Below are 26156 nucleotides of genomic sequence, written 5' to 3' on the forward strand. Positions count from 1 at the left end.
TCTGAAATCAAGTAGCTTGCACTCATGTTCTTTGAGGCAGGGTTGGCAATAGCTGGCGGGCCCACCGTGTATGGGGTCGATGACCCGGGTGGTGCCTTGGTGAGCCGTCGTACTGTGAGCCAATTGCGTGAATGAACGGGGGGAATCTCTTTGCACCAGGTGAAGCAGTCGGGGTGACGTGTCTTGTTACCCTGCTCCAGCAATCGCAGTTGTGGCAGATGTGTTGTACCGTGCCCCGGCGGGACTCCTGTGCACTGGCTTCTTGTCATCAGGGCTAGTAGCCACTGAAGAGGTAGGGGGAGGGCCCAAAACAGCAGCTCGGCAATATATATATATATTTTTTAAAGGATGCAGGGGATTGGACCCCATAGCAATTGCATCCCCTGCACCCTCTGTAGTTACGCCACTGACTGTAGGTAGGATCAAGTGAACTGTATGCTCTGCAGTGTCCCTGCTATGATGGTATTGGACATGCCCTTGAGCCAAACAAAAGGTACTGCCCATCCAGAGATCTTTCTAACGTTTGTTTTTCACAAATAGACTGAAAAGCGGACTGCAAAATGTACTGCATGTTGACAAGGCAAATATTAAACAGTTAATTAGGATGTGGCCAGTAAATTGATATCTTGATTTAAAAAGATGTCCTCATCTAGCCTCAATATGCCATGCAGCGAGAGTCACCTGGCCTGTGTGAGCTGAATGATCCAGTGCAACGTTTAACATCAGGTGTCTCTTTTTGACAAACTTACAGCTTAGTCACAATGCAACAGAAGACTGTGCGGACAATTGAATATCTGTGTGTGACTGAGTCTGTATGCAAAGTACAAAGGAACATGGCATGGAACTTTGCATTCAAATTGAGAGCCAGTCTCATACAAATATACAACTGTGGCATATGAAATTAATAAGCGCAGTCCCCTGGTGCATACTAGTCACAACACATTGCAACGAAGACACAATGGCAGGTATTCAATACGGCCAGCGAGGGAGTTAAAAAGCGAGGATTGCAGAAAACTAGCGATCCTCGCTGTTTAACCCCCACGCCGGCCGCTCGCTCTATTCAATGTTCTGGGGAAATCCTCGCTGTCATAGGACGGCGAGAATTCCCCAAAACAGCGAGACCCGCGGCTAATGCAGAAAACTCGCTGTATTTAGCCACGAGTCTTGCTGGTTCTGGAGCCGCATACGCCAATTCCCCCACGCTCAAAAAATGGAGCGAGGGGGAATTGGCGTATGCAGGGGCTGCGTTGAATACTGACAGGGTGAGTGGTGACAGCGAGCAGGAAGCTCTGCACGCTGTTGCCGCTCGCCCACAGCATTGAATACCCCCCAATGTCAGCATAAAAACACCGAACTCTAGCAGACTAATGGGATATGGCGCATAAAGAGGGCTGTTTGGCATAACCGCAGCAAAGATGGTGTACACAGGTGTAAGAAAAGCAATAAAGCCAAACACAGACTATTCCCGCAGAGGTAAAAGCTATAAAGAATATTGTGGTAGAGAATTGTATGCTCTTAAAGGTGAGGATACACTGCACTTTACTGGTTGATCACTATCATGAACAAATCATTTATACACAGAATGTACATACAGTATAGCAAACACCGGGCATTTATATCTTCTTTACTAACTAGTATTGAAATGGAATTCTCAAATGAGTGCAATCCCCCTCTTTCTCTCTGCTCCGATTCTCTCCCCTCCGCTCATCTACTGACTCCCCAACACCCACTTCTCCCTCCCTCGCTGTCTCTCTGACCCCCCTCACTCTCTCCTGTGCATCTCTGACACAGGTGGAAGATGTCAACTTTCATTACATTTCAAATCAGGAGAAGTGGAGACATTTTCCCTAGAAACCAAATCAGCTTCTATCTTCTATCATTTTATAGAATGAAATTAATGCCAGAAACTTGTGGGAAACTGCTACACTTTTTTGGAAGGTTTAACTGCCAATTTTTATCAGCTGTTAATTTTGTTATATAGATTTAGCCATTCATTCTGAACCTAAATACAGATGTGTTTGTTATTACAATATGCATTTGGAATGTTTTTCTCTCGCTCTATCACGTTTATGTAATTGCAAGTTTTCATTGTGCAAGAATAAGGGAAATGGATAATTATTAGTGAAATACCCCTTAATCACTTTTTAGCACTAATGCATAGAATTTATTGTAGTGAACCGTAGAGCATGGTTAAGGATTAGGTGCAGACTTCTGAAAATTTTAGCGGATTGTGCTGTGTATCGTGGTAAACAAGGCAGGCCTGATTTGGAGATGTCCACAAACCTGATTTGTAAGCAGTAGAGTGCATATCGATTTAAACTAATGACACTCAGATGGTTATGGAGCCACTAGGACAAAGACACCGGTAAACATCTAAATACAAATCCTGGTAGATGCGGCATTTGCTTAATTATGCAGTCGCTGTATACACTGTCACATTTGCAGCTGTAATTGGCGTACATCGCTCTGTGCTTCAACATTATGTTGGATAATAGCTTCCTACTGCTCTTGTGACTGCTGTGAATGTCAAGTTTGAGCTAAGAAAATTCCATAGATCCAAAAAAAGATCCAAAATTAACAAAGAAAACACAAAGATCAATTAAAATTGAGTTTACACAATAGGAAAAGTATTCAATCTTGTGTGTGGGGAGGCCAACCACAGGATCAGCAGGATTCCATGGTTTATGCCCACAATTACTGAGATTTCAAACCTGGGATTGGAGACTTCAATCCCGGTACTTCGGGATCAGTTTGCGCAGTTGAGTTATTTATGACTGGCAGCACTGCATACACACTGAGCGGCTTTCCCCCTGCCCGGCGCCGATGGTGGGGGGAGGACGGCTTTGCATAGTGCAGAGCTATGCAAAGCCGTTCTGAAAGCCACTGATCTGCTGGTATAACCAGCAAATGAACGGCTTCTCCGGCGATGATGCAGGAGCGTGCAGCAGCGCTCACCGCCCATTGCCGGGGCATATACACTGGGCGGCTTTGAGCTGAAAGCCGCTCAAACTGGGTGTTTTGAGCAACTTTCAGCTCAAAGTCGCCCAGTGTGTATGGGCCTTTAGTGTGATGTTGCACGCTGTGCAATCAGACTGCTGCCCTTCCCTTGAGCTGCATCTGCCTTCCAACTTAAGGACTGCTAAAGAACAGTTCCCAGAGAGGCGTGGCGTCTGGAGGTCAATCACAATTTTCCCGGGAATACCGCGATTGAGAGTTTTTCAATCTCCAAACCTAGGAATTTAAAAAAAATTGCCTGGGATTGGCTTTCCTACTTGTGTGTAGTTCTGTAAAATTACAGCCTTATCCATTGCATATTGAAATTTCGGGCCTAATGATGATACAAAACTTCAAGCCATGTCACAGCTGCTCAGACTTCTTTCAAAATGCATCTTGGACCTAGGTTATTCCTGGGTAGTCCCTGTTTACACTGCATCGTTGTCTGCCCTATATGTCACTCCCTTAAGGGAAGTCTCTAGATCTCTAGATAAACAGTCAATCAGCAGCTTTAAATGTAACCCAGTTCAAATGACCAAGTACCTTTCACACTGTAGATTACCCGGGACGATCTCAAGTTTGACCCAGGTCACATAACACGGGTAGACTTTTTTACACCAAGCCAGGAGCCAGGTTACCCAGGCAATATCCAGATTCTGAGGCTCGGTGTGAAATTGATCTGAAGGTGCCCACACACGGTACAATTGTTGAGTGCAATGAGATGTGCGCTCCCATCACACATCTCATTGCACAGCTGAAAAGCTATATGCTGGACATACTTTTTGTACTAGATTGCATCACATTGCATTGCAAAACTTATGCAATGCGATCTAGTCCAAATTGCATACAATAATTGTACCATGTATGGGCACCTTTACACTTTGAATACAATGAACATTCATAGTAAAATAACAGCTTGGTACCTGTTTCCTAGCACGGCGCCCCCGATTTTGATCATAGTACATCTTATACAATTGCATCGCATGCAATATAGCGGCATGCCATGCGTTTCGATTTTTAAACTTAAACTAAATTTCGATGTTAAATGCACCCCCATTTTCAATGCCACCCCCACTATCAACACCAACCTGAACCGTGGTGAGCGCGGCGAGCCCGCGAGGGGTGGTGGTACGCGTCCTCCGACCTTTTTTATACCCCCACTATCCATTTCAGCGTGGAGTTGATTTTAGATAGTGTGGCGAGCCCAAAGCGTGGCGAGCGCGGCGAGCCCAAAGCGTGGCGAGCGCGGATTACTTTACATGTATTCCGCGTCCGCTCGCCACGCTATCTAAAGTCAACTCCACGCCGACGTGGATAGTGGGGGTATGAAAAGGAGGACGCGTACCGCCGCCGCGCGCTACGCTTCGGGTTGGCATTGATAGTGGGGGTGGCGTTGACAATGGGGGTGCATTTAACATTGTAAGCACCCAGGTTGCTTGTACAATTAAAAATCGCATGGCATGGCATGCCATTTGCTGGCATGCAATATTTCATTGTACAAGCACTCCTGTTATTTTAATCGCACACCACTAAGTACGGTATGCAATGGGCGCCGTGCTAGGAAACAAGTACCAACAGCTTTGTTAGAACAAGATAAAGTATTAGACTTTGAACATATTTACATTATTACCATACTGCTGCAAAGATCCATAAAAATATATTTCTTTGTTGCAAGTAATAAGAAATTATGTTTCTGAAAGGAATTTTAAGACCTATATATAGCTTTCCAAAAAATAAACCAACAACAACTGAATTTATTTACATCATCATTCTTTTTTCTAAATTATATTTTTTACTATATTATTATTTGCCGTATATAACATAAGTTGATGTACAGTAACTCTGCATGAGTAGCAAATGTGGACACTGAGGTAACACTTCCCTGACAACCGCTAGCATTAGATAATTCAATGCTACGCATTTGTAGTTTGACACACAGATTTTCTGTAACACACCGATTTGCTGGTACTTCCGGAAACATCAGGATTTGTTTTTCCCTATTTTTCAGATTCAATTTTGTGTGTCATTTAAAAGCCCTTTACGGTAAAATACAGAATAAATTAAAATATGTTTAATCTTCTGGAACAAAGTGACTGGATTCACTGTATAACTTGATCTGTGTAAGCAATTTAGGCTGCTTCCCAACACTTACACAGTGAGGTAATATGAAGTTTACAGGAAGCATTGAAAAAAAAAAAAAAAAAAAACAGAATTCAAGAACGGACCATCAAGAACAGAAGTTAGGACACTTGAGTACTATATAGATTTCACTTGGCTCACATTTATGCTAAACAATAAAGGAACATTTAAAAAAAATAAATGCTTTTTTCAAATTAAAAGATTAAGGAGTATTCAATTACATGCCAGATTTTTAGACAGTCAAAAGATTCCACCCCCTCCCTTTATTCCCCCTTATTTTTTCTGTACCCCATATTGATTTTTCAATAAAAAAAACTATTGATGTAAAAAAAAAAAAAAAAAAGGTTTACATTTTTACATTTGACCTATTCAATGAAAGTGACGATTTTTTTTCACTGTTGAAAAACCAAGCCCAGCAAAATACATGTGGGTCGGCAAACTACTCGCCGATCCATGTGTTTCTCAAAATTGTAGTCCTGTTTTGCAGTTTGGAATAAAAAAAAAGTTAAACTGTGGAACATGACTAAAAACGCCAGCAATTGAATAGTAAAGACTTTGTTTTCCAGCTAGAGAGTCCATGGGTGATATTTATATCAACAGCACAAGGAAGTTTTCATGGGGAAAAAAGATTTATGCAATTGTGGGCTGTTTGGGCAGGGGAAAGAGCTGGGAGAAGAGATAGAGGATAAAGACTAGGGGCCAAGAGAAATAAAGAGAGAGGTGAGGGCGAGGTGACAATAGGCGAAAGGGGGTGAGGTGAGATGGGGTGGGACGAGAGGGGTGGGTATGGTGACAGGGGGCAAGAGGGGGGTGGTGATGGACAGTGAGGTGACAGGGGTTGAAAAGGGGTAAAAAGGGTGCATGGGGGGGAGGGGACAAGGTGGCAGTTGGCAGGTCTCATCCTCACCACCATTTGCATGCTTCCTGGGCACAGGGGCTCCACTACTGCCGCCAATCCCCGGCCACCGGGCTTTCCTGCTCTCTGGCCATGCTGCAGCAAGAGGGAGTGAGGCGCTCCGTGTCCCTTGGGACCCACTCATTTTGGAAAACGAAATCTCCAGGCCGCAATTCAGGTTAAAATAATGTGTATTTCAGGCTATATTGCGTATTTGTGATCATTGGCAACCGATTTTATAGAGAAATTGACCAGTAATATTCCATGCATCCATATTACAACAAGTAATAACACATTAATGGACAGTCCTCTTTCCGGGAATGCTTTTATTAAGGTACTCCCTAGTATTCTCCAAATGGATGCTTTCTGAACACAAACACGGCTCATGTTAAGTGATTAGATCTCATGCAGCCTATATATATTAATGCTTTCAATTTTACAACACAAAAAAAACAGTTCAGGTTCTACTGCACACTATTAGTTCATAAAGAAAAAAAGTTACAGTCAATCTATAAAAATCATATCAATTCACAAAGTCAGCAATTTGATGGCTTATTGCCACAAAAGATTAGATGCACTGTCGGACTCGGGATTCATTTATATGTTTTAATGTGTTACTAGCACAGGTGTAAAGCGCATAAAACATGTCTAATAATTTACTAATACACAGAAATATCAAGCTTGCTCTCAGAATGGCTTTTTGTTTTACATCAGTCTTCCCATGTGTTTCTGATTTGAAATGCAATGAAAGAGAAAGTCAGAAGGAAACCACAATGTAACCTGTTCTGAATAAGTTAGCAGATATCTTTTAAAGTAGTGACCTTCCTGTATACAGTAGAAGGGAGGGGTTTCCAGGAACAGAGCATAAAAACAAAGATAAAACCAGTTTCATCTCTGGTTATATTTCAGGTAACAGTTGTACACAGTCACACATTGTGCAAATCCGTCAGCACTACAAGAAAATAGTGATGTATATCTCTAATTACATTATAGGATTTGTAGACGAGAAATAGCTTATTTATTTAGTATCAGTTTCTTACATAGCGCACACATATTCCGCAGCGCTTTACAGACAATATTTGAACACTCACATCAGTCCCTGCCCCAGTGCAGTTTACAATCTATATTCCCTACCACATGTACAGAGACGCACAGACATTCTAGGGTTACATTTTTGGAAATTAATTGACCTACCAGTATATTTTAGGAATGTGGGAGGAAACCGGAGTACCCAGAAGTAAACCCGCAGCAAGTACGGGGAGAATATACAAACTCCGCACAGTTAGGGCCATGGTGGGAATTGAACCCATAACCTCAGTGCTGTGAGGCAGTAATGCTAACCATAAAGGTCCCCATACACTAGTCTGACTTGTCCTAAGGAAAAGTCTGATTGAGCCAATCAGCATGCAGCCAGTGTCTTCAAATTCAGAAGTGCTTCGAATAGCGCTTGTTAGTTCCAAAGTCAAAGCACGGACCCTATCGATTTAATGCACATTGCTGCAAGGACCCCTCTGACTGCACAGGCGCTGCTTCCCAGACATAGGTGTGTGACAGCGGTGCTTCACTGCTGTCACACAGCTAGGGATGGGACCAACACATCATGGGTGCTAAAAAAGCACCCGTGATGTGCCACTGATGGGTCCGATCCGCTGCATTCATTACACTTGGAAGTCAGGTGTAGTATGAAAAGGCATGTCTGTAACTAGCCAAGTACTGCTGTGATAAGTTTTGTTTATAGTCATATGCACTGTCATTGGGATATGGTCATTGGGTCACCAGCATGTTGGTCGACAGTCATTTGGTAGAAACCATTAGGTCAACATGCATTTAGGGCGACATGGGGTTTTTCACATATTGTTTGAGCCGACATGTGCCGACAGGCAGTACTTCATGCCCTACCATCCTACCATCCACTAGGGCGTAGTGGGAGAATAAAACAGTGTGCCCAAAGCACAGCGAACGCAGGGAGCCATGCGAGGGGACGCGGTGCTGCGTTTCAGTGCCCATGTCGATGGGACAATTTTTTTTTAAACCCAGGTCGACATTTTGACTGTTGACCTAACCCATGTCGACGTTCTGACCTGTCGACCTAACCCATGTCGACCTTTTGACCCTGTCAACCTAACCCATGTTGACCTAGACTCATGTCCACCTAAATGTAGGCCGACCTAATGGTGTCAACATAATGACTGTCGACCAACATGCTGATGACCTGATGATCCACACCCCTGTCATTATAGAAAATGTAAATATTGTGCAGATTAAATTATATTCTAGGATAACATTCAATAACATTTCTCTGGCAATATAATGGTGCTTTGCTCTGTAAAACATCAGTAAAAAACATTAGTTATGTTTTAGCTTATATACTGTATCGGAATCGGTACATCTGTCAGACCACACTTAGGTCTACAGTCATTAGGTCGACCCCACTAGGTCGACTGGCAGGAAGGTCAACCTGACTTAAGGTCGAATTTGCATAAAGGTCGACATGAGGAAGGTCGACTGGTCATAAGGTCGACATGGGTTTTTCACAGTTTTTTTACTCGAATGTCGACACAGTCGACATGGACACAGTTGTCAATGACAATCGGACCCTCGCATTGCTCGCTTCGCTCGCAATGCTTCGGGCACAGTGGCTCGCTTCGCTCCCCACAGCTTTAATAACCTCCTCCACACCCTAGTGGATGGTAGGGCATGAAATACCGCCTGTCGGCACGTGTCGGCTCAAAAAACAGTGAAAAACCCATGTCGACCTTATGACCAGTCGACCTTCCTCATGTCGACCTTTATGCAAATTCGACCTTAAGTCATGTCGACATTGGCCCATGTCGACCTTAAGTCAGGTCGACCTTCCTGCCAGTCGACCTAGTGGGGTCGACCTAATGACTGTAGACCTAAGTTCATTCTAATAGATGACCGCTTCCCACTGTATCAGGGGTGGCCATTACGTTGATAGCGATCTACCGGTCGATCCCGGACCTTCCGCCGGTAGATCGCGATCATTTCCTTAAGTATTAAACCTGCTGAAGCCTCTAGTCTTCTGGCTTCAGCGGTCCGCTCCCAATAATGCAATGCGCGGGTGACGTCACCACGCACCCGCGCACTGAGGAGCAGTCGTCGTCTGTCGGGAACGTTGAAAAGTGGAGGTGTCAGGCTGAGCAGAGTGTAGTCAGCGGGTAGAATACAGCGGCGGCAGTGGGTAGAATACAGCGGTGGCAGCGGGCATGTGTAAGAAAGTGTAAAATGCTTGGCTCTTTTTTTTTTTTTTCACATGTGGTTGTTGTGGACTTTTAAAAGGGGGTGGAGTAAGGGGGTCTCTGTTCATCCCAGTTCAATGGGATGGAATTTTTTAGGTCCCATAATCTATCATTTCTCAGTGGAAAAACTTTATTTTTATAGGGGGAAGGCAGCAGTCCTGAGGGGCACTGTCCCTGGGAATGGGGTTTTACATGGAAGTTTTGCTTTTGTCACCACCAGATTAGATAGCAGGATGGATGGGCACGGTATAGGTGACCCTTTGTGTTCGGTTAGTGTGCGTAGTTTCTCTGATTATCTGGTTCTTTGGTGTGTCAATGTAAATTTTTCCTCATAATGTGAATTTTGGTTCATACTGTGGGGGAAATTTACTAAAGGAAATTTGTAAAAAAAAAAATAGGTGTATTTGTATCCAGAAATACACTTATTTTTGACATTTACTATCCCGAAAATACGGCAATTCGTATTCATATTGATGTGCTATCAATACGAATTGCCATATTTTTGGGATAGTAAATGTCAAAAATAAGTATATTTCTGGATACAAATACACCTATTTTTTACAAATTTCCTTTAGTAAATTTACCCCTGTGTGTCAATGTTAACTTTGGTTCATACCGTGTGTCATAATGTGAACTTTGGCTGGTACCGTGTGTCATAATGTGAATTTTGGCTGGTACCGTGTGTCATAATGTGAACTTTGGTTAATACCATGTGTCATAATGTGAATTTTGGCTCGTACCGTGTGTCATAATGTGAATTTTGGCTTGTACCATGTGGCAGAATATGTATTGCACTGAGAGGTGAATATTTGGCCCAGGGGGAGATGCCAGTAGATCACCGGTACGTAAGTGTACAAAAAGTAGATCCTGGGTTACAAAAGTCCAGCCACCCCTGCTCTTTATAATACTAAAGTGAGAGTATGAATGAATGAATGAAGGAAAGTGTAGGCTAAATATTTCACTTGCCTCTATACTTATGACCAGGTGGATGGATATGGGTTGATATGGAGGGTTCTCCTGTGGTCAAGGTACAGTGAGGCCCACAAAGCACAAAGGGACTGTTTTTGAGGGCTTATATTTTAAAGCAAGCATTATTACTTGTAGCAAGCCAGGAATACACAGAAATGTGGTGGCATCTATATGTGGGCGAACCCAGCTATTGTTCTCTGTGCACACTTCTGTTTAAACAGCCCATTATTTATTATACATTAAATGTAATACAGCACTTGTTCCCAGATAAGAGAAAAGTGAGAGCCCCATGCTGGGGAATGTTGCAGAAAAGAACGCCACATTTCCAAAGACTGGCCAACAGCTTCAACACTTTAATTTGACAACTGCAAACAATTAAAACTAAATGTCTGCTGTGTAAGCCAATGCTCTCTAGCCATTGAGCATTAGTAGCAGAAGCTGACTGAGCACATATTCAATCCTCCATTTCTTCTGGGTGTCCACGTGTACAGAGCCGTAGTAATAGTGCTGGCAGCAGTTAGATCTGCACTGAATAGCAGGGGAACTTTGCAAGTAAGTGCGTTTCAGAGCAATAGCATAGTAAGAGAGAAATCTTAGCGGCAGGAATGAGAGGAGGGGGTCAGAGCCGAGGAGAGGTAGTGAGGGGTTGGCGAGCAGAGAGGAGTGGAGGGGTGTGTACAGATATGAGGTTGGTCACACAGGAGTGAGAGGTAGGTATAAAGCCTTTGAGAAAGGGACATGTATTAAGCCTTGATTAAAGAGAAGCAGTTGTGAGAGCAACCAATCAGCAACCATCAGTTCAAAGACTGCAAGATAAAAGATAAAATACAGATGCTGATTGAATTCCCTAAATGAGCTCTCTCCAAGGCTTGTATATATCCCGTAGCTATATATGCGAGTGTGAGGAGGTTTTGTTGCATTTTGAGGCAGATGGGGAGCCAGTAAAGCAGTTGACATAGTTTTGAAACTGGCACAGTGTAGCAAGAAAGGTAAAGGAGATGACTGAAAATTAAAGTGGCGAGAGGCATGTGAGAAGAAGTCCAGATAGGAGAAGGTTGCAGAGGTTTAAAAGGTCCATTGCAAATTCTAGAAATACTGTGAAGATGGAAGTGGCATGGAATTTAATGTAGAATATGTATGTATGGAAAAAAGCAGTCGTCACAGAGGTTGCCCAGGCAGCAAACCTGGGAGTAAAGATGGCAGTGTTACGGTGTTAACAAATAGAGATTGAGAGAGAGAGAGCGAGCGAAAGTGAGAGAGAGGGGAGGGGGAGTTAGGGATGCATATATATATATATATATATATATATATATATATACACATATATACATACATATACAGTCAGGTCCATAAATATTGAAACATCTGAACAATTCTCATATTTTGGGCTCTATACACCACATAATGGATTTGAAATGAACCATACAAGATGCGCTTTAACTGCAGACTTTCAGCTATAATTTGAGGGTATTTACATCCAAATCAGGTGAACGGTGTATGAAATACAATGGTTTCTATATATGCCTCGCAGTTTTTAAGGCACCAAAAGTAATGGATATATCAACTCAAAAGCTATGGACAGGTGTGGGCTTTTCATCATCATTTAAGCAGGTAAAAGGGTTGGAGTTTATTCCAGAAACTTTTTGAGGGAGAAAAAAATGATAGTTACACCACAGAGAGAGAGAGAGAGAGAGAGAGAGAGAGAATATTTATCTCCACTCTCATCTTCAAGCAAGCAACTTAACCCAGTAGGTGTCCATCCCGATTCAAAATAATATATAGTATAAATGAGTAAATGTAGTAAAGAATAGTTTCCTCCTATATAAGTGCATCAGACACATTTCTGATGTACTAATAGAGGAGGAAACTATCTTTGCTACATTGAAACCGCTGTCTGGAAACAGCTAGTGCTATGGATATATTGTACCGCATACAATAAACACCCATTTTTTCATCTCTAAGTGCCGGTCCTTGCACCAGATAGATCTATCTTTAGATCAGATAGATCTATATTTATATGCCAAATCCATTTTCTAACTATGGGGGGGGTATTCAATGTGGGATTCAGACTGTTGGAACATCGCAACAGTCGGAATCCGGGGCCGTTTTAGGCCAGCTCGTCTGCAACTCGACACGCGGAATTCAATGTTCTGCCTGTCAAGTGACAAAGTAGGCATGTCGGCAAAAATGGACGCAGATTGTTGAGAGAAGGCCATGAATTTGACAATCCACAGCTGTTGCCGACAAAACAGATCCGACTTGTTTTAAAGTCGGATCTGTTTTGCCGAAATTTGCCTTTGATGCTGTTGGAAACGACAGCATTAAATAGGCGTCGGCACTAGTTCCCCGGTCGGAAATAGTGCCCGATATTGAATACCCCCTATATTTGCTCACAAAAAATAATAATAATACAATGGTGGTTGCTTTGAGTTTCCATTGTGTTAATACAGAAGTCGTGTGATTGTTAAATATGCATGTGATTTCTTGTATAAAGACTATTTATCTGGATAGGATACACAGGAAGAATGCACAAAATTCTATGTAGAGACATCTCAATCATTGTTTTGAATTAACAGTCGCTGCCTTTTTTATGCTCAAAGAACATCCATGTGAAAAAAGAGTAATGCCCCACATGCATGACATGTGTACAAAGAGATTCTAGGAAATAGTCTGGTTACTTTCAGAGGGAGCCTGATGCTAGTGTCAAAGGGAACAGGAATAACTGGCAAATGAATAAACCAATCATTCAGATGTGTTTTCCTAGAAAGGTCATGTGTTTTCCAGCAAAAACCACTTGAATGTGAGAGCGTAACAAATGGCATAGAACGTACAGTGTGGACAGATGAATAGATTGGGGCTATGAGAGGGGGCTCAGTTCTGATGACAGAGGGGAGAAATGTAATTATGCATTACCGACAAAGTATACATAAATACACTGGTGTATAACACTGGTTGCGTCTAGCAGATAAAATCAATGTGCAATAGAGACGCTAGTATTATAAAGAAAAAAATCCATGTTCTGAAGACTGAATGCACTGAGCTTGGGAAAGGGGAGTACAATTTCACAGAAGGACTTGGAGACTTATTGAATTTCATCCCAGCAGAGTAAAAGATAATACAGAACACATAAACCTGTCTAAATAGAAAAGTGGACGGAGGAAACAATGGGCAACACACACATAAAGCTAGAATGGTTTTTAACTCCTGCAGTGAAAGTATTAATAACATAAGAATTTCCGCTGAAGAATTACACCATCAATGTAAAAACAAATGTTCTATGCTGTAAAGCAGGAACGGCCAGGCCACGTTTGCCTCTCTAGCTGTTGGGAAACTGTTATGCAGTATCTGGTCAATACGTTGACACACATGAAAAAGGTAAACTTGGACTAGGTCGACTTTTACAAAAGGTTGACTTGTCAATGGTCAACACAGAAATAAAGGTTGACGTGTCAATGGCAGACAGAAATAAAGGTTGACACACATTTTGCGCATTTTTTTCTAATGTCAACTAGACCACGTCAACCTTTTTCATGTGTCTACCTATTGCCAGTCAGCCTAAGGTGTATTTAGACTAGGTCAGGTATGGGCAACCAGTGGCTCTCTAGCTGTTGTGAAACTACAGGTCCCAGCATGCTTTGCCACAGTTTTGCTATTAGGGCATGCTAAAACTTGGGCAGGGCAGGGCAGGGCATGTACAGCAGGGTTGCCTACCCTCCCGGAATGGCCGGGAGGGTCCCGGAAATCGGGTCCCCCTCCCGGTCCCCCGGAAAGGGTGGCAATCCTCCCGCATATCCCCCCCAGCTCCTGCGATGTGTCCCTCGGCGGTGGGGTCCGCAGGTAAAATGCCGCGATCGCGGCATTTTTGCCCCGCCCCCCGCAGTGCAATGACTGAAATACCGGCATTGCACGGCGGGGGGCGGGGCTAAAATGCTGTGACGCTGTAGACATGCCCCCAACAGGGCATCATCTGTGAGGCCACGCCCCCGGACCGCCTCTTTTTCCAGTCCTGGAAATGGCCCCGCCCCCCTGCCTGACAGAGCTGGCTGCCCTCTCCCAGGGAGGGCAGCTCAAAAGTCGTCAACTATGATGTACAGTAGCTTCACAACAGCTGGTGAGCCAGAGGTTGGCCAGGCCTGCTGTAAAGTAATCACTGACCTGAAATGTGGAGGAGAAGGAAACTGCAAAACTGAAAGTTTGGTATGTAGAAAATAGGTCATGGGGATCCATAGGTGGGGTTAATGTCCTATTGCTTATGTGTATTGCCTTGGTTTCATACAGTACTTCCACAATAGCTTACCAATCTAATGCTGTGCACACACAGAAATGTATGGAAGCAAAGGACAATCTGAATCTGTATACGAAGTTCTAGGATGCAGCGGCTGCAGATTTTTTCTAAGCCGACTTCTGGTGTGCTTCATATGCAGACTCAGTGGCACACAGATATCCCAGTATGAAATTAACAAGCACAATCTCCTGGTGTCCTAGTCACATTGCATTGTGACCTAGATGGATTTACGGCAAAAAAAGGATGCACAACGCTAGCGCAGTTGCACGGGATCTGTCAGCTCCTTTAGGCATCTCCCACTACAAGGTGTATTCAGACTAGGTCAGGCATGGGCAACCAGTGGCTCTCTAGCTGTTGTGAAACTACAAGCAATGTTTTGCTATTAGAAAAAAAACATTTATGGCACAACGGACGGTGTAATGGTTAGCACTGAGGTCATGGGTTTGATTCCCACCATGGTCCTAACTGTGCAGAGTTTATTCTCCCAGTGCCTGCGTGGGTTTACTCCGGGTGCTCTGGTTTCTTCCCACAATCCAAAAATATACTGGTAGGTCAATTGGCTTCCAACAAAACATGTCTGTGTGCGTGTACATGTGGTAGGGAATATAGGTTGTAAGCTCCACTGGGGCAGGGACTGATGTGAATGCTCAACTATACTCTGTAAAGCGCTGCGGAAAATGTGTGCGCTATATAAGAAACTGTTACTACTAAATAGGGTGCCCATGCCTGAGCTAGGTGTATAAGGATACATCTGTAGTAGTCACACAAGAATATAAGCAGCAGTCAACTCACCATCCTCAGAAATCATGGATATTGTGTCTCTCCATAACAGGGTTTACAGATACTGAGCTCACTGAAGCCCCAAAAAGAACGTTGGACAACAGTAGAGAAAGGTATTCAAGGCCACAAGCAAAGCACTTAGGTTCTTAAAAGGTGAACAAAGGCAGAATTTAATTTGACCACTTTCACCAAAATAAAGCCTAGAATATTGTGATTTTGATTTCTTTTAACCCCTTCCTGACAGAGCCAGTTTTTGCGTTCCTGACAGAGCCCTTTTTTTCAAATCTGACATGTCTCACTTAAGTGGGGATAACTTTTTTTTGCTTTTACTTATCCCAGTGATTTTGAGATTGTTTTCTCGTGACACATTGTACTTCAAGTTAGTGGTAAATTTTCGTCGATACAGTCTGTGTTTTTTTGTGAAAAATACCAAAATGTCGGAAAAAAATGGAAAATTTTGCGATTTGCAAAATGTTCAATTTTCTGCTTGTGAGACAAATAATCTTACCACTCAAAATAGTGAATAACTAACATAGACCATATGTCTACTTTATGTTGACATCATTATTTCAACTTCCTTTTAATTTTTTGGGACACTAGGAGGCTTACAATATGAATAGCAAATTCTCAAATTTTCAAGAAAATTTCAAACACTGATTTTTTTAGGGACCAGTTCAGTTCTGATGTGACTTTGAGGGACTTGTATGTGAGACACCCCCATAAATGATGCCATTTCAAAAACTGCACCCCTCACAGTATTCAAAACAGCATTTTGGAAGTTTGTTAACCCTTTAGGTGTTTCACAGGAATTAAAACAAAGTGTAGGTGAAATTTCAAAATTTCTTTTTTTTTGCAGATTTGCAATTTTAATACATTTTTCTAAGGAACACAGTACATTTTACTAGAGAAATGTGAATAAAAATTGATTCCCCCAATTCTTTTGTTTTCATAAATATCCTATATGTGGCCCTAGTGTGCACGGTGACCAAACCACAGGCTTCATAATAGAAGGAGCACCTACTTGATTTTGGAGCCTCCTTTTTATGAGATTATTTTTTAGGCACCATGTAGGTTTCTAGGCACCATAAGATGCTAAAAGTTAGGAACCCCCCCACAAGTGACCCCATTTTGCAAACTACACCCCTCAGGGAATTCATCTAGGGGTATAGTGTACATTTCAAACCCCCAGGGGTTTCACCAATTGTGGTACAACTGGGCAGTGAAAATGAAAAATTATTTTTTTTACACAAAAATGCAGTTCTGGCTCCAAATTTGTCATTTTCAGAAGGTATGAAGGAGACAAAGCACCCCAAAATCTGTGCCCCAATTTCTCCCGAGTACGGCAATGCCTCACATGTGACCAAAAAACACCATTTGGGTGCATGGCAGGACTCAGAAGGGAAGGAGTGATTTTTGGATCTTGCAGCTCAGATTCTGGTGGAATTTTGGTGGGTGCTATGTCGCATTAGCAAGACCCCCAAAGCACCAATACAGTGGAACCCCCCCACAAGTGACCCCATTTTGCAAACTACACCCCTCAGGGAATTCATCTAGGGGTATAGTGTACATTTCAAACCCCCAGGGGTTTCACCAATTTTGATACAAGTGGGCAGTGAAAATGAAAAATTACATTTCTTTACACAAAAATGCAGTTCTGGCTCAAAATTTGTCATTTTCAGAAGGTATGAAGGAGAAAAAGCACCCCAAAATCTGTGCCCCAATTTCTCCCGAGTACGGCAATGCCTCACATGTGACCAAAAAATACCAGTTGGGTGCATGGCAGGACTCAGAAGGGAAGGAGTGATTTTTGGATTTTGCAGCACAGATTCTGGTGGAATGAATGGTGGGTGCTATGTTGCACCAATACAGTGGAACCCCCCCACAAGTCACCCCATTTTGCAAAGTACACCCCTCAGGGAATTCATCTAGGGGTATAGTGTACATTTCAAACCCCCAGGGGTTTCACCAATTTTGATACAAGTGGGCAGTGAAAATGAAAAATTACATTTTTTTACACAAAAATGCAGTTCTGGCTCAAAATTTTTCATTTTCAGAAGGTATGAAGGAGAAAAAGCACCCCAAAATATGTGCCCCAATTTCTCCCGAGTACGGCAATGCCTCACATGTGACCAAAAAATACCAGTTGGGTGCATGGCAGGACTCAGAACGGAAGGAGTGATTTTTGGATTTTGCGGCTCAGATTCTGGTGGAATTTTGGTGGGTGCTATGTCGCATTAGCAAGACCCCCCAAGCACCAATACAGTGGAACCCCCCCACAAGTGACCCCATTTTGCAAACTACACCCCTCAGGGAATTCATCTAGGGGTATAGTGTACATTTCAAACCCCCAGGGGTTTCACCAATTTTGATACAAGTGGGCAGTGAAAATGAAAAATTACATTTTTTACACAAAAATGCAGTTCTGGCTCGAAATTTTTCATTTTCAGAAGGTATGAAGGAGAAAAAGCACCCCAAAATCTGTGCCCCAATTTCTCCCGAGTACGGCAATGCCTCACATGTGACCAAAAAATACCAGTTGGGTGCATGGCAGGACTCAGAAGGGAAGGAGTGATTTTTGGATTTTGCAGCACAGATTCTGGTGGAATGAATGGTGGGTGCTATGTTGCACCAATACAGTGGAACCCCCCCACAAGTCACCCCATTTTGCAAAGTACACCCCTCAGGGAATTCATCTAGGGGTATAGTGTACATTTCAAACCCCCAGGGGTTTCACCAATTTTGATACAAGTGGGCAGTGAAAATGAAAAATTACATTTTTTTACACAAAAATGCAGTTCTGGCTCAAAATTTTTCAATTTCAGAAGGAATGAAGGATACAAGTGGGCAGTGAAAATGAAAAATTACATTTTTTTACACAAAAATGCAGTTCTGGCTCAAAATTTTTTTGAAGGAGACAAAGCACCCCAAAATCTGTGCCCCAATTTCTCCCGAGTACGGCAATGCCTCATGTGTGACCAAAAAGTTGCAGGACTCAGAAGGGAAGGAGTGATATTTGGATTTTGCAGCACAAATTCTGGTGGAATGATGGTGGGTGCTATGTCGCATTAGCAAGACCCCCAAAGCACCAATACAGTGGAACCCCCCCACAAGTGACCCCATTTTGCAAACTACACCCCTCAGGGAATTCATCTAGGGGTATAGTGTACATTTCAAACCCCCAGGGGTTTCACCAATTTTGATACAAGTGGGCAGTGAAAATGAAAAATTACATTTTTTTACACAAAAATGCAGTTCTGGCTCAAAATTTTTCATTTTCAGAAGGTATGAAGGAGAAAAAGCACCCCAAAATCTGTGCCCCAATTTCTCCCGAGTACGGCAATGCCTCACATGTGACCAAAAAATACCAGTTGGGTGCATGGCAGGACTCAGAAGGGAAGGAGTGATTTTTGGATTTTGCGGCTCAGATTATGGTGGAATGAATGGTGGGTGGTATGTGGCATTAGCAAGACCCCCGAAGCACGGTGAAATTATGAACCTAATAATCCATAGATGTGTGGTATATTTTAAAACACTCCTTTATACATAGGCCGGGTTTGTCGGGGCAAGTGTCACACTGGAAAATAGTTTGCTTTCTTATTCCCTTTTTATAGCAAACTTTGCACCTTTTTTTGTGTCCTGCCCTTTTTTCCAGTGGAGGGGATTTCATCAGGAAAATGCTGCCCTGGTACAATACGGGGGCCAGTACTAGAAGTACTGGGGCCCTCAGCCTGCTGGTTCCCAAATATTAGGCCCTTTATGACTTCCTCTTGAAAGTGCATAAATGTCCCCCTCTGGCCGGTAGAACGGAATAGCACGTAAGCGTTATACAGTGCCATCTGGATGATATACACGGCCAGCTTCTTGTACCAGATTTTTGTTTTCCGCAGGGCACTGTACGGCTTCAGTACCTGATCTGAAAGATCCACTCCGCCCATGTACCTATTGTAATCCAGGATACAATTAGGTTTGGAGGTGTGGGTACTGGTACCTCGTACAGGGACGGAGGTGGTACTGTCTCCGTGAATTGTTGTCAGTATAAGGACATCCCTCTTGTCCTTATATTTGACCAACAACATATTTTCGGTGCATATTCCCCTGCTTTCACCCCTTCTCATTACTTGGGCAATGTGCGTTTTTGGGAGGCCTCTTTGGTTCTTGCGCACAGTACCGCAAGCTGCTGTACCTCTTGAACCAAGGGCCTTAAACAGGGGGATGCTGGTGTAAAAGTTATCCACATAGAGGTGATAACCTTTATCCAGGAAGGGGTGCACTAAATCCCAGACAATTTTTCCACTAACACCTACGAGGGAGGGGGGGCATTCTGGCGGTTCAATTCTTGAATCCTTCCCTTCATATACCCTAAACCTGTGGGTGTACCCTGAGGTGCTTTCACACAACTTATACATTTTTATGCCATACCTTGCCCTCTTACTGGGAAGGTACTGGCGGAATTTAACCCTTCCTTTAAAATGTATAAGGGACTCGTCTATGCAAATGAATTTATCTGGGATGTACATGTCTTCAAATTTGGCACTGAAATGATCAATGACCGGCCTGACTTTGAATAGCCGGTCAAAGGTGGGATCATCTCTGGGTGGGCACTGTGCATTATCATTGTAATGCAAAAATTTAAGGATCGTCTCAAATCGAGCCCGGGGCATGGCCATACGGTAAAATGGGGTGCTGTACAGAACATCTGTACTCCAATATTGCCTAATTTCTGGCTTTTTTACTATGCCCATATGAAACACCAGACCCCAAAACGTCATCATCTCTACTGCATCTACAGGGGTCCACCTAGCAAATGATGACGTGGGGTTTTGAGCAATAAACTGCTGGGCATATAAATTAGTTTGGTCCACCATTAAATTTATAAAATCATCAGAGAAAAATAATTTGAAAAAGTCAATTTCTCTGAGACCTGTGGAATCAAATTGGATTCCTGGCATGGCCAAAAACTCAGGAACCTGGGGCTCAAAATTGTCTGGTGGTGGGGTCCATACGAGATCAATTATTGGGGGGGGGGTCTCAGCTGCTCTACGGGGGCGTCTTTGAGGGGGTCCCTCATCACCAGAGGAGGAAGAGGAGCTTAAGGCGAATCCTTCAAATTCCCCGCTTGCATCACTGGCTGTGTCAGAGTCAGAAGCAAGCAGGGCATATGCCTCCTCCGCTGAATACATTCTTCTGGATGACTGGGATGACATTTGGGATGACATTTGGGATGCCATTTTTATTTTTGTGTTACTGGTAGTGAAATGTTTCAACACGTGTATAGTGTAGGGGGGGGTACAAACTTGACTTCAACCCGGGGGGTATGTAGTGTGTAGTGTGTATGTAGTGTGCAGAAAAAAAAAATACTTTATACAAAAAAAAAAAATTGAAGGGGTTAAAAAAAAAAATTGAAGGGGTTAAAAAAAAAAAAAAAAAGGTCCTGCGCCAAAAATTGAGCACAGATGTTGGTCAGTAACGTCCGTCACTGAACAGCGCTGAAAGGCAACAGGAATTTGATCAAAAAAAAAAAAAAAAATAGATCAACCCTGTGCCGAAAAAGATGATCAGTGATGTACGCGGTGATTGGTGCTGTACTTTACAGCACCAATCACCTCCGATCGCGTGTCACCGGCGAACGTTATTCGCCGGTGACACAGAAAACGCTGTAATTGGCTGTTCACACTGAACAGCCAATCACAGCGATCGCCGACGGGGGGGCGGCATCGCAGCCCCCCCGGGGCATGCACGGACATGTCTGCTGTCAGGGACAGCAGACATGTTGAAACTGTCACCGCGTCTATAGACGCGGTGACAGTTAAATGCCATGACGTACATTTACGCCATGTGTCGGGAAGTACTTCCCGACCATGACGTAAATGTACGTCAATTGTCGGGAAGGGGTTAAGTGTCAAAAACCGTTTATACTGTTACGGGGCATACACACAGGGTGAATGCAGCCCATTTTCTAAGCGATCTGATCACTTGGAAATGGAGCCCTGATCGCTCCATGCGTATGCCCTGCAGAGATGGCAATGTGCGGTCCCACATGTTGATTGTGGGGCTTTGCCTATTAAATAGACAAAGTCCAGCTAGGGAAGCCAATCCCAGGGCATATTTTCAATTGCAGGATTCAGGATTGAAAAACGATCGATCTCGGGATTGGGTTCCCGAATATGAAAAAAAAGCCCCAGCGGTGCGGGCAGGTGCCGGATGGGCAGAGCAGAAGAGAGCAAGGCAGGTGGTGTGGCCGGGAGCCGGGCGGTGCCGAAGAGAGCATAACCTCTGAGCATGTAACACTGCGCAGAGCCGCACAGCCTGGGCCGGAAGAAGCCAGGCAGCATCTGAGCAGGTGCCTAGTCCTGCCAAGGTTTGAGGCTTAATCCCAGGATTGGCCCCCGTAAGCCATGCTCCGCACACAGCATCACAGTGCGCATCGCGGATGCACCGCAATGTGTGCTGAGCGATCATGCTGAAGTACGTTGCCCCGTGTGTAAGGGGCTTTGCTGAAACCTGTGAGTTAAAGAACTAATTCTTTATCCAAACTACATGTCCCCAAAAATTTTAATTGCATGAAAAATGACTTATTATTGGCTAAATTGACTACAAGTGCATTATACCTGGGAGGGATGTACCAGAGGTCCCAACATTTTTACATTAAAATAAAGATTATTTATTGTGCACTTTGTTTCTGATCTACTGTAACCCTCCGCTAATTGAATAGGCCCCTGTATATATTTTTGTGAAGAAAAGCAGCTGATCTTCCAAAGTAAATTTTTACGGTGTCAATGGTTAAAAAAGTCCATTGTCAGCATGTTTTTGCTCATTGTGGCACTCGGAAGCACAGTGTAATATTTTTATGTTAAAATGGGTTGTTCTCAAATACATGCATGTTAAGACATACATTACTTTCATTGGTTCCAGTATTTATTCACCGAATTCAGTACAACCTAACTCACTGTTATGACATCACACACTGATACCATCATGCATACAGATCTAAGTGATTTCACTGCAAAAGAAGCAAATGGGTTTCAAAAATGAATGCTACATAATAAAGGCTTCATGGAATAGGTTTTAAAGAGGTTTGCAACTTAATTTTATATATATAGATATAGGGGGGTATTCAATCTCAGATGCTATTTCCGTTGGGGAAAATAGCAGCCGCCTATTTAATGCTGCCGTTTCCGACAGCATTAAAGGCAGATTCTGAAAAAACAGATCCAACTGTAAAACAAATTGGATCTGATTTTTGGAAATGGCCGAGGATTGTCTAATTCATGGCTGTCTTTTGACAATCCATGGCCATATTCGCAGACATGACCACTTTCTGACACTCAACAGCCAGAACATTAAATTACGGCTGTCAAGCTTCTGTCAAGCTGAGCGAAAATGGGCCGAGATTCCCACTGTCAGGATGTTCCAACAGATCAAATGTGGCCCATAAGCTATTACTATATAATTAGGTTGCCTTTGCTTTTTATCCCTTGACCATACCCTAGCTACCCAAGAAACTACTGTATAAGCAGCAAATGAGCTTATTTATTACACATTAACCAAATGTATGTTCAATAGTCCTTCAGAGCATTAAAGTACTGTACTAATACTTTACATAAAGCTAAGTGTGTTCAAGGCTTCTGAAAAGAGCCCACTTACCCTTCGTGTTCTTTCAACATCTCCGCAAGGCAGGCGCTTTACAAAATCTATGCCGGTCAGTGGGGTTCCAGTTGGAGGCAGCAAAATAGATTCATCCATCATCAGGTATTCTACATTCAGTGGTTTGCTCTAAAGAGATAAGAGAAGTGTAGCATCTGCATTAGAATGTGTATACACATGCTCTATAAAGGCTGTATATCACAGTAGGTCACAGAGCTTTAAAAAGGTTTTTTTTATTCTAACTGTTAGGTCATTTTCTGGGTAGATAAATATATGACCCATTAATGATAAAAATACATGTGTAATGTAGAGAACATACACTCCTTTGTCTGCTGAACCCCTGGAAACAAATTAGACAAGTTTCCCAATACACATTTCTTTCCATGTGGGATATCCCTGTAGTGGAGTAACCATAGTCTGAGATTAACCATAAGGAATTGCCAGAGAGGTTATGGTTTCATTGTCTTCAGTGTGCTAGGATGTTTATCCTGGCAGTTTGCACCAAACCATATAATGACAATGTATTACTTCCATAGGTTCATGATACTGGATTAGCCGCATAGACCAAACTGTCTGGTTGTCTAAGAAGTGAAAACATCATGAACCAACAACAATTTTGTGAAAAATGTTAAAAGGCCTTGTATCTACTTTCATCTCCCTTACATCCAGATGTATAAAGCTTCAAAAAGTGATAACAAGGAGAGTGATAAACAGCCAGCCAATCAGCTTCCTAACTGCCACGTTACAGGCTGGGTATGAAAAATGACAGGTAGTAGCTGATTGGTTGGTTGTTTATCACTTTTTGAAGCTTGATACATCCGGCCCTTATAGTTTAAGGCAATGGGTGCTTATATATCTTCTTGCCACAGACCCTGCGTTATTCAGTGTTCCCAAGTGCCACCCTATTCTTGCTAGGTGGTATGTATCTTTCTAATTATCTGCTGCCTGTCAAAGTTTGCTCACCACAACTGTAGATCTTGTATTATATCTTTTGTTAGATGAATCAGTAGAATCATTGTCTGTATCCTTCTTTAGACTTCTCATATGTAGGATGACTTCTATGAGACCACCATAAGACCCAACTCTGATGCACAACAGCCCATTTTGAGAGCAAACACTCTTTTATTGGAAACTATTACTTTTACTGTACACAAATATAAATTCGGAAAATCTAACATTTTAGAAGGATTATGGCATGATATTCTCTTTGATCTTCATTAAACTGTATCTCATTGAAATTTAAAATAGTAATACAGTACTTTCCAGGTGCATATTCTAAACAATAAATGATATGACCCAGAGTGCTTGCTATTATCATGTAGCGTTAGGTATTGATAGTATCAGAGGAGCCTTGGCAGGACTGGCAGTTGAAGCATATCTTTGCAAATATATGGAACCAAGATCTCTGAATTTCTATAATGCAGTATTTAAAATCTTATTGCTGATACTTTTTACTGCTTTCAGGTAAATTATTCACTTTTTTTCTCTCTGGGCAGTATTCAATGTGAAATTTTCTCCGTGCATGGCGAGAGATTTTTTCTCTCGCCATGCACTCTCCGTGTTCCGGAGCCTCCTGCTCCCCCTATTCAACGTGTTAAAGACTCGCCGCCACTCGCGGCGAGTCTTAACCCCTGCAGCGGACGAGCATCCACGGCAGGGAGCTGTCAGGGAGCCGGGGGACGTAGCAGCCAAGAGAGATTAAAGTCTCTCTTGGCTGCTGCAGGGGATATGGGGAGGGGAGCAGGGCTCCCCTGGACCCAGGCAGCACAGGCTGCCCCCCCTATAGCCAGCGGGGGACCCAGTATTCATTGTACCCGAACGTGCATCGGGTGCAGTGAATATATGAATATCTAATGAGCGGCTCGAGCGCTCCGGCCTGCTGGCTGCACTGTGTAAAAAAAAAAAAAAAAAAATGTAAAAAAATATTTTTTTTTAAATTAAATATATATTCATGTGCTATAGGCACATGAATAAAAATAACATGGCCCTTCACAGAAAAAAAAACCTGATTTTTTGACACCAAAATTAAAAAAAACACCCTTTTAGTTTAAAAGTTCACATTCCTGCTCTCCATCAAAAGATGGAGAATTTCTACACGGAGAGAGACGGCGAGAATCACTTAGAAAGACGGAGAATATTTCACATTGAATAGGGTGGCTCGCCTTTGGAGAAAAAAAACCTCTCTCCACCGCGTGAAAAGCACAAACTCTCCAGAAATCACAGCGAATTTTTCTCATTGAATACTGCCCTATGAACTTGCAGGACATAGACTGTGACATGATCAGAATACCATCTAGACCAGGGGTAGCCAACTCCAGTCCTCGAGAGCTACCAACAGTTAATGTTTTCCAGGTCTCCTCACAGAATCACAAGTAAAAGTAATTAGCTCCACCTGTGGATCATTTATAATGTGTCAGTCAGTAATGAGTGCACCTGTGCCCCAGCTAGGTGATCTAGAAACTGTGAATAGAAAGTGTGGCGAGCGCAGCGAGCCACCGAGCCCGAAGCGTGGCAAGCGCAGCGAGGGGACGCGGACACCTGTGAAGCCCGTGAGGGGACGCGTATACCTGTGAAGGTATCCGCGTCCGCTCACCACGCTTCGGGCTCGGTGGCTCGCTGTGCTCGCCACACTTTCTATTCTCAACTCCACGCCGACGTGGATAGTGGGGGTATGAAAAGGTCGTAGGACGCGTACCGACGCCCCTCGCGGGCTCGCTGCGCTCGCCACGCTTCGGGTTCGCGTTGATAGTGGGGGTGGTACAGCCTCAAAAATGCCAGTTGGGGGCCATTGAACATGTTTAATACTAATTCCAATGCATTTGGATGCTTTTCAGTGCACAATCGTATGCGATTGCATGCGATGCGATTTTTTTGCATTTGATGGGCATCGTGGGAGCCGTGATACTCCACAAGTACCACTAAATAACATAAGGCGTTTGATTTCCACACTGAGAAGAAGGTATTTTATATACAAAAAACTTTTAATGAGCTTCATAAAAACTTGGATGCTGACATGAATGTACAGTTTGAGGTTTTTAAGTTTCTGTTGACCTTTCCTTTTTCTTAGAAGTAGTTTATCATTGAAGGATTTTTCTACTTCAAAAGAGATCTTTTCCCAAGAATACTTTTTCTATGGGTCAGAGTGGCTTTGCCTCTTCCATCAAATATTAACCTGTAATAGAAAGTGTTG

At 43.0% G+C, this 26156-nt stretch overlaps 1 protein-coding gene across 1 annotated transcript in view; it reads right to left on the reverse strand.

Annotated features, from left to right (window-relative positions):
* CLEC16A (C-type lectin domain containing 16A) overlaps positions 1-26156 on the reverse strand; it is a 311322-nt gene that overhangs the window by 160083 nt on the left and 125083 nt on the right. The window contains exon 18 of the mRNA XM_083153350.1: positions 22967-23095. Coding sequence (XP_083009476.1) covers positions 22967-23095 — 129 coding nt within the window. The remainder of the gene's footprint in view (positions 1-22966; positions 23096-26156) is intronic.

This window comes from Crinia signifera, chromosome 7 (genome assembly GCF_055691185.1).
Source record: "Crinia signifera chromosome 7, ASM5569118v1, whole genome shotgun sequence".
Lineage (NCBI taxonomy): Eukaryota > Metazoa > Chordata > Amphibia > Anura > Myobatrachidae > Crinia > Crinia signifera.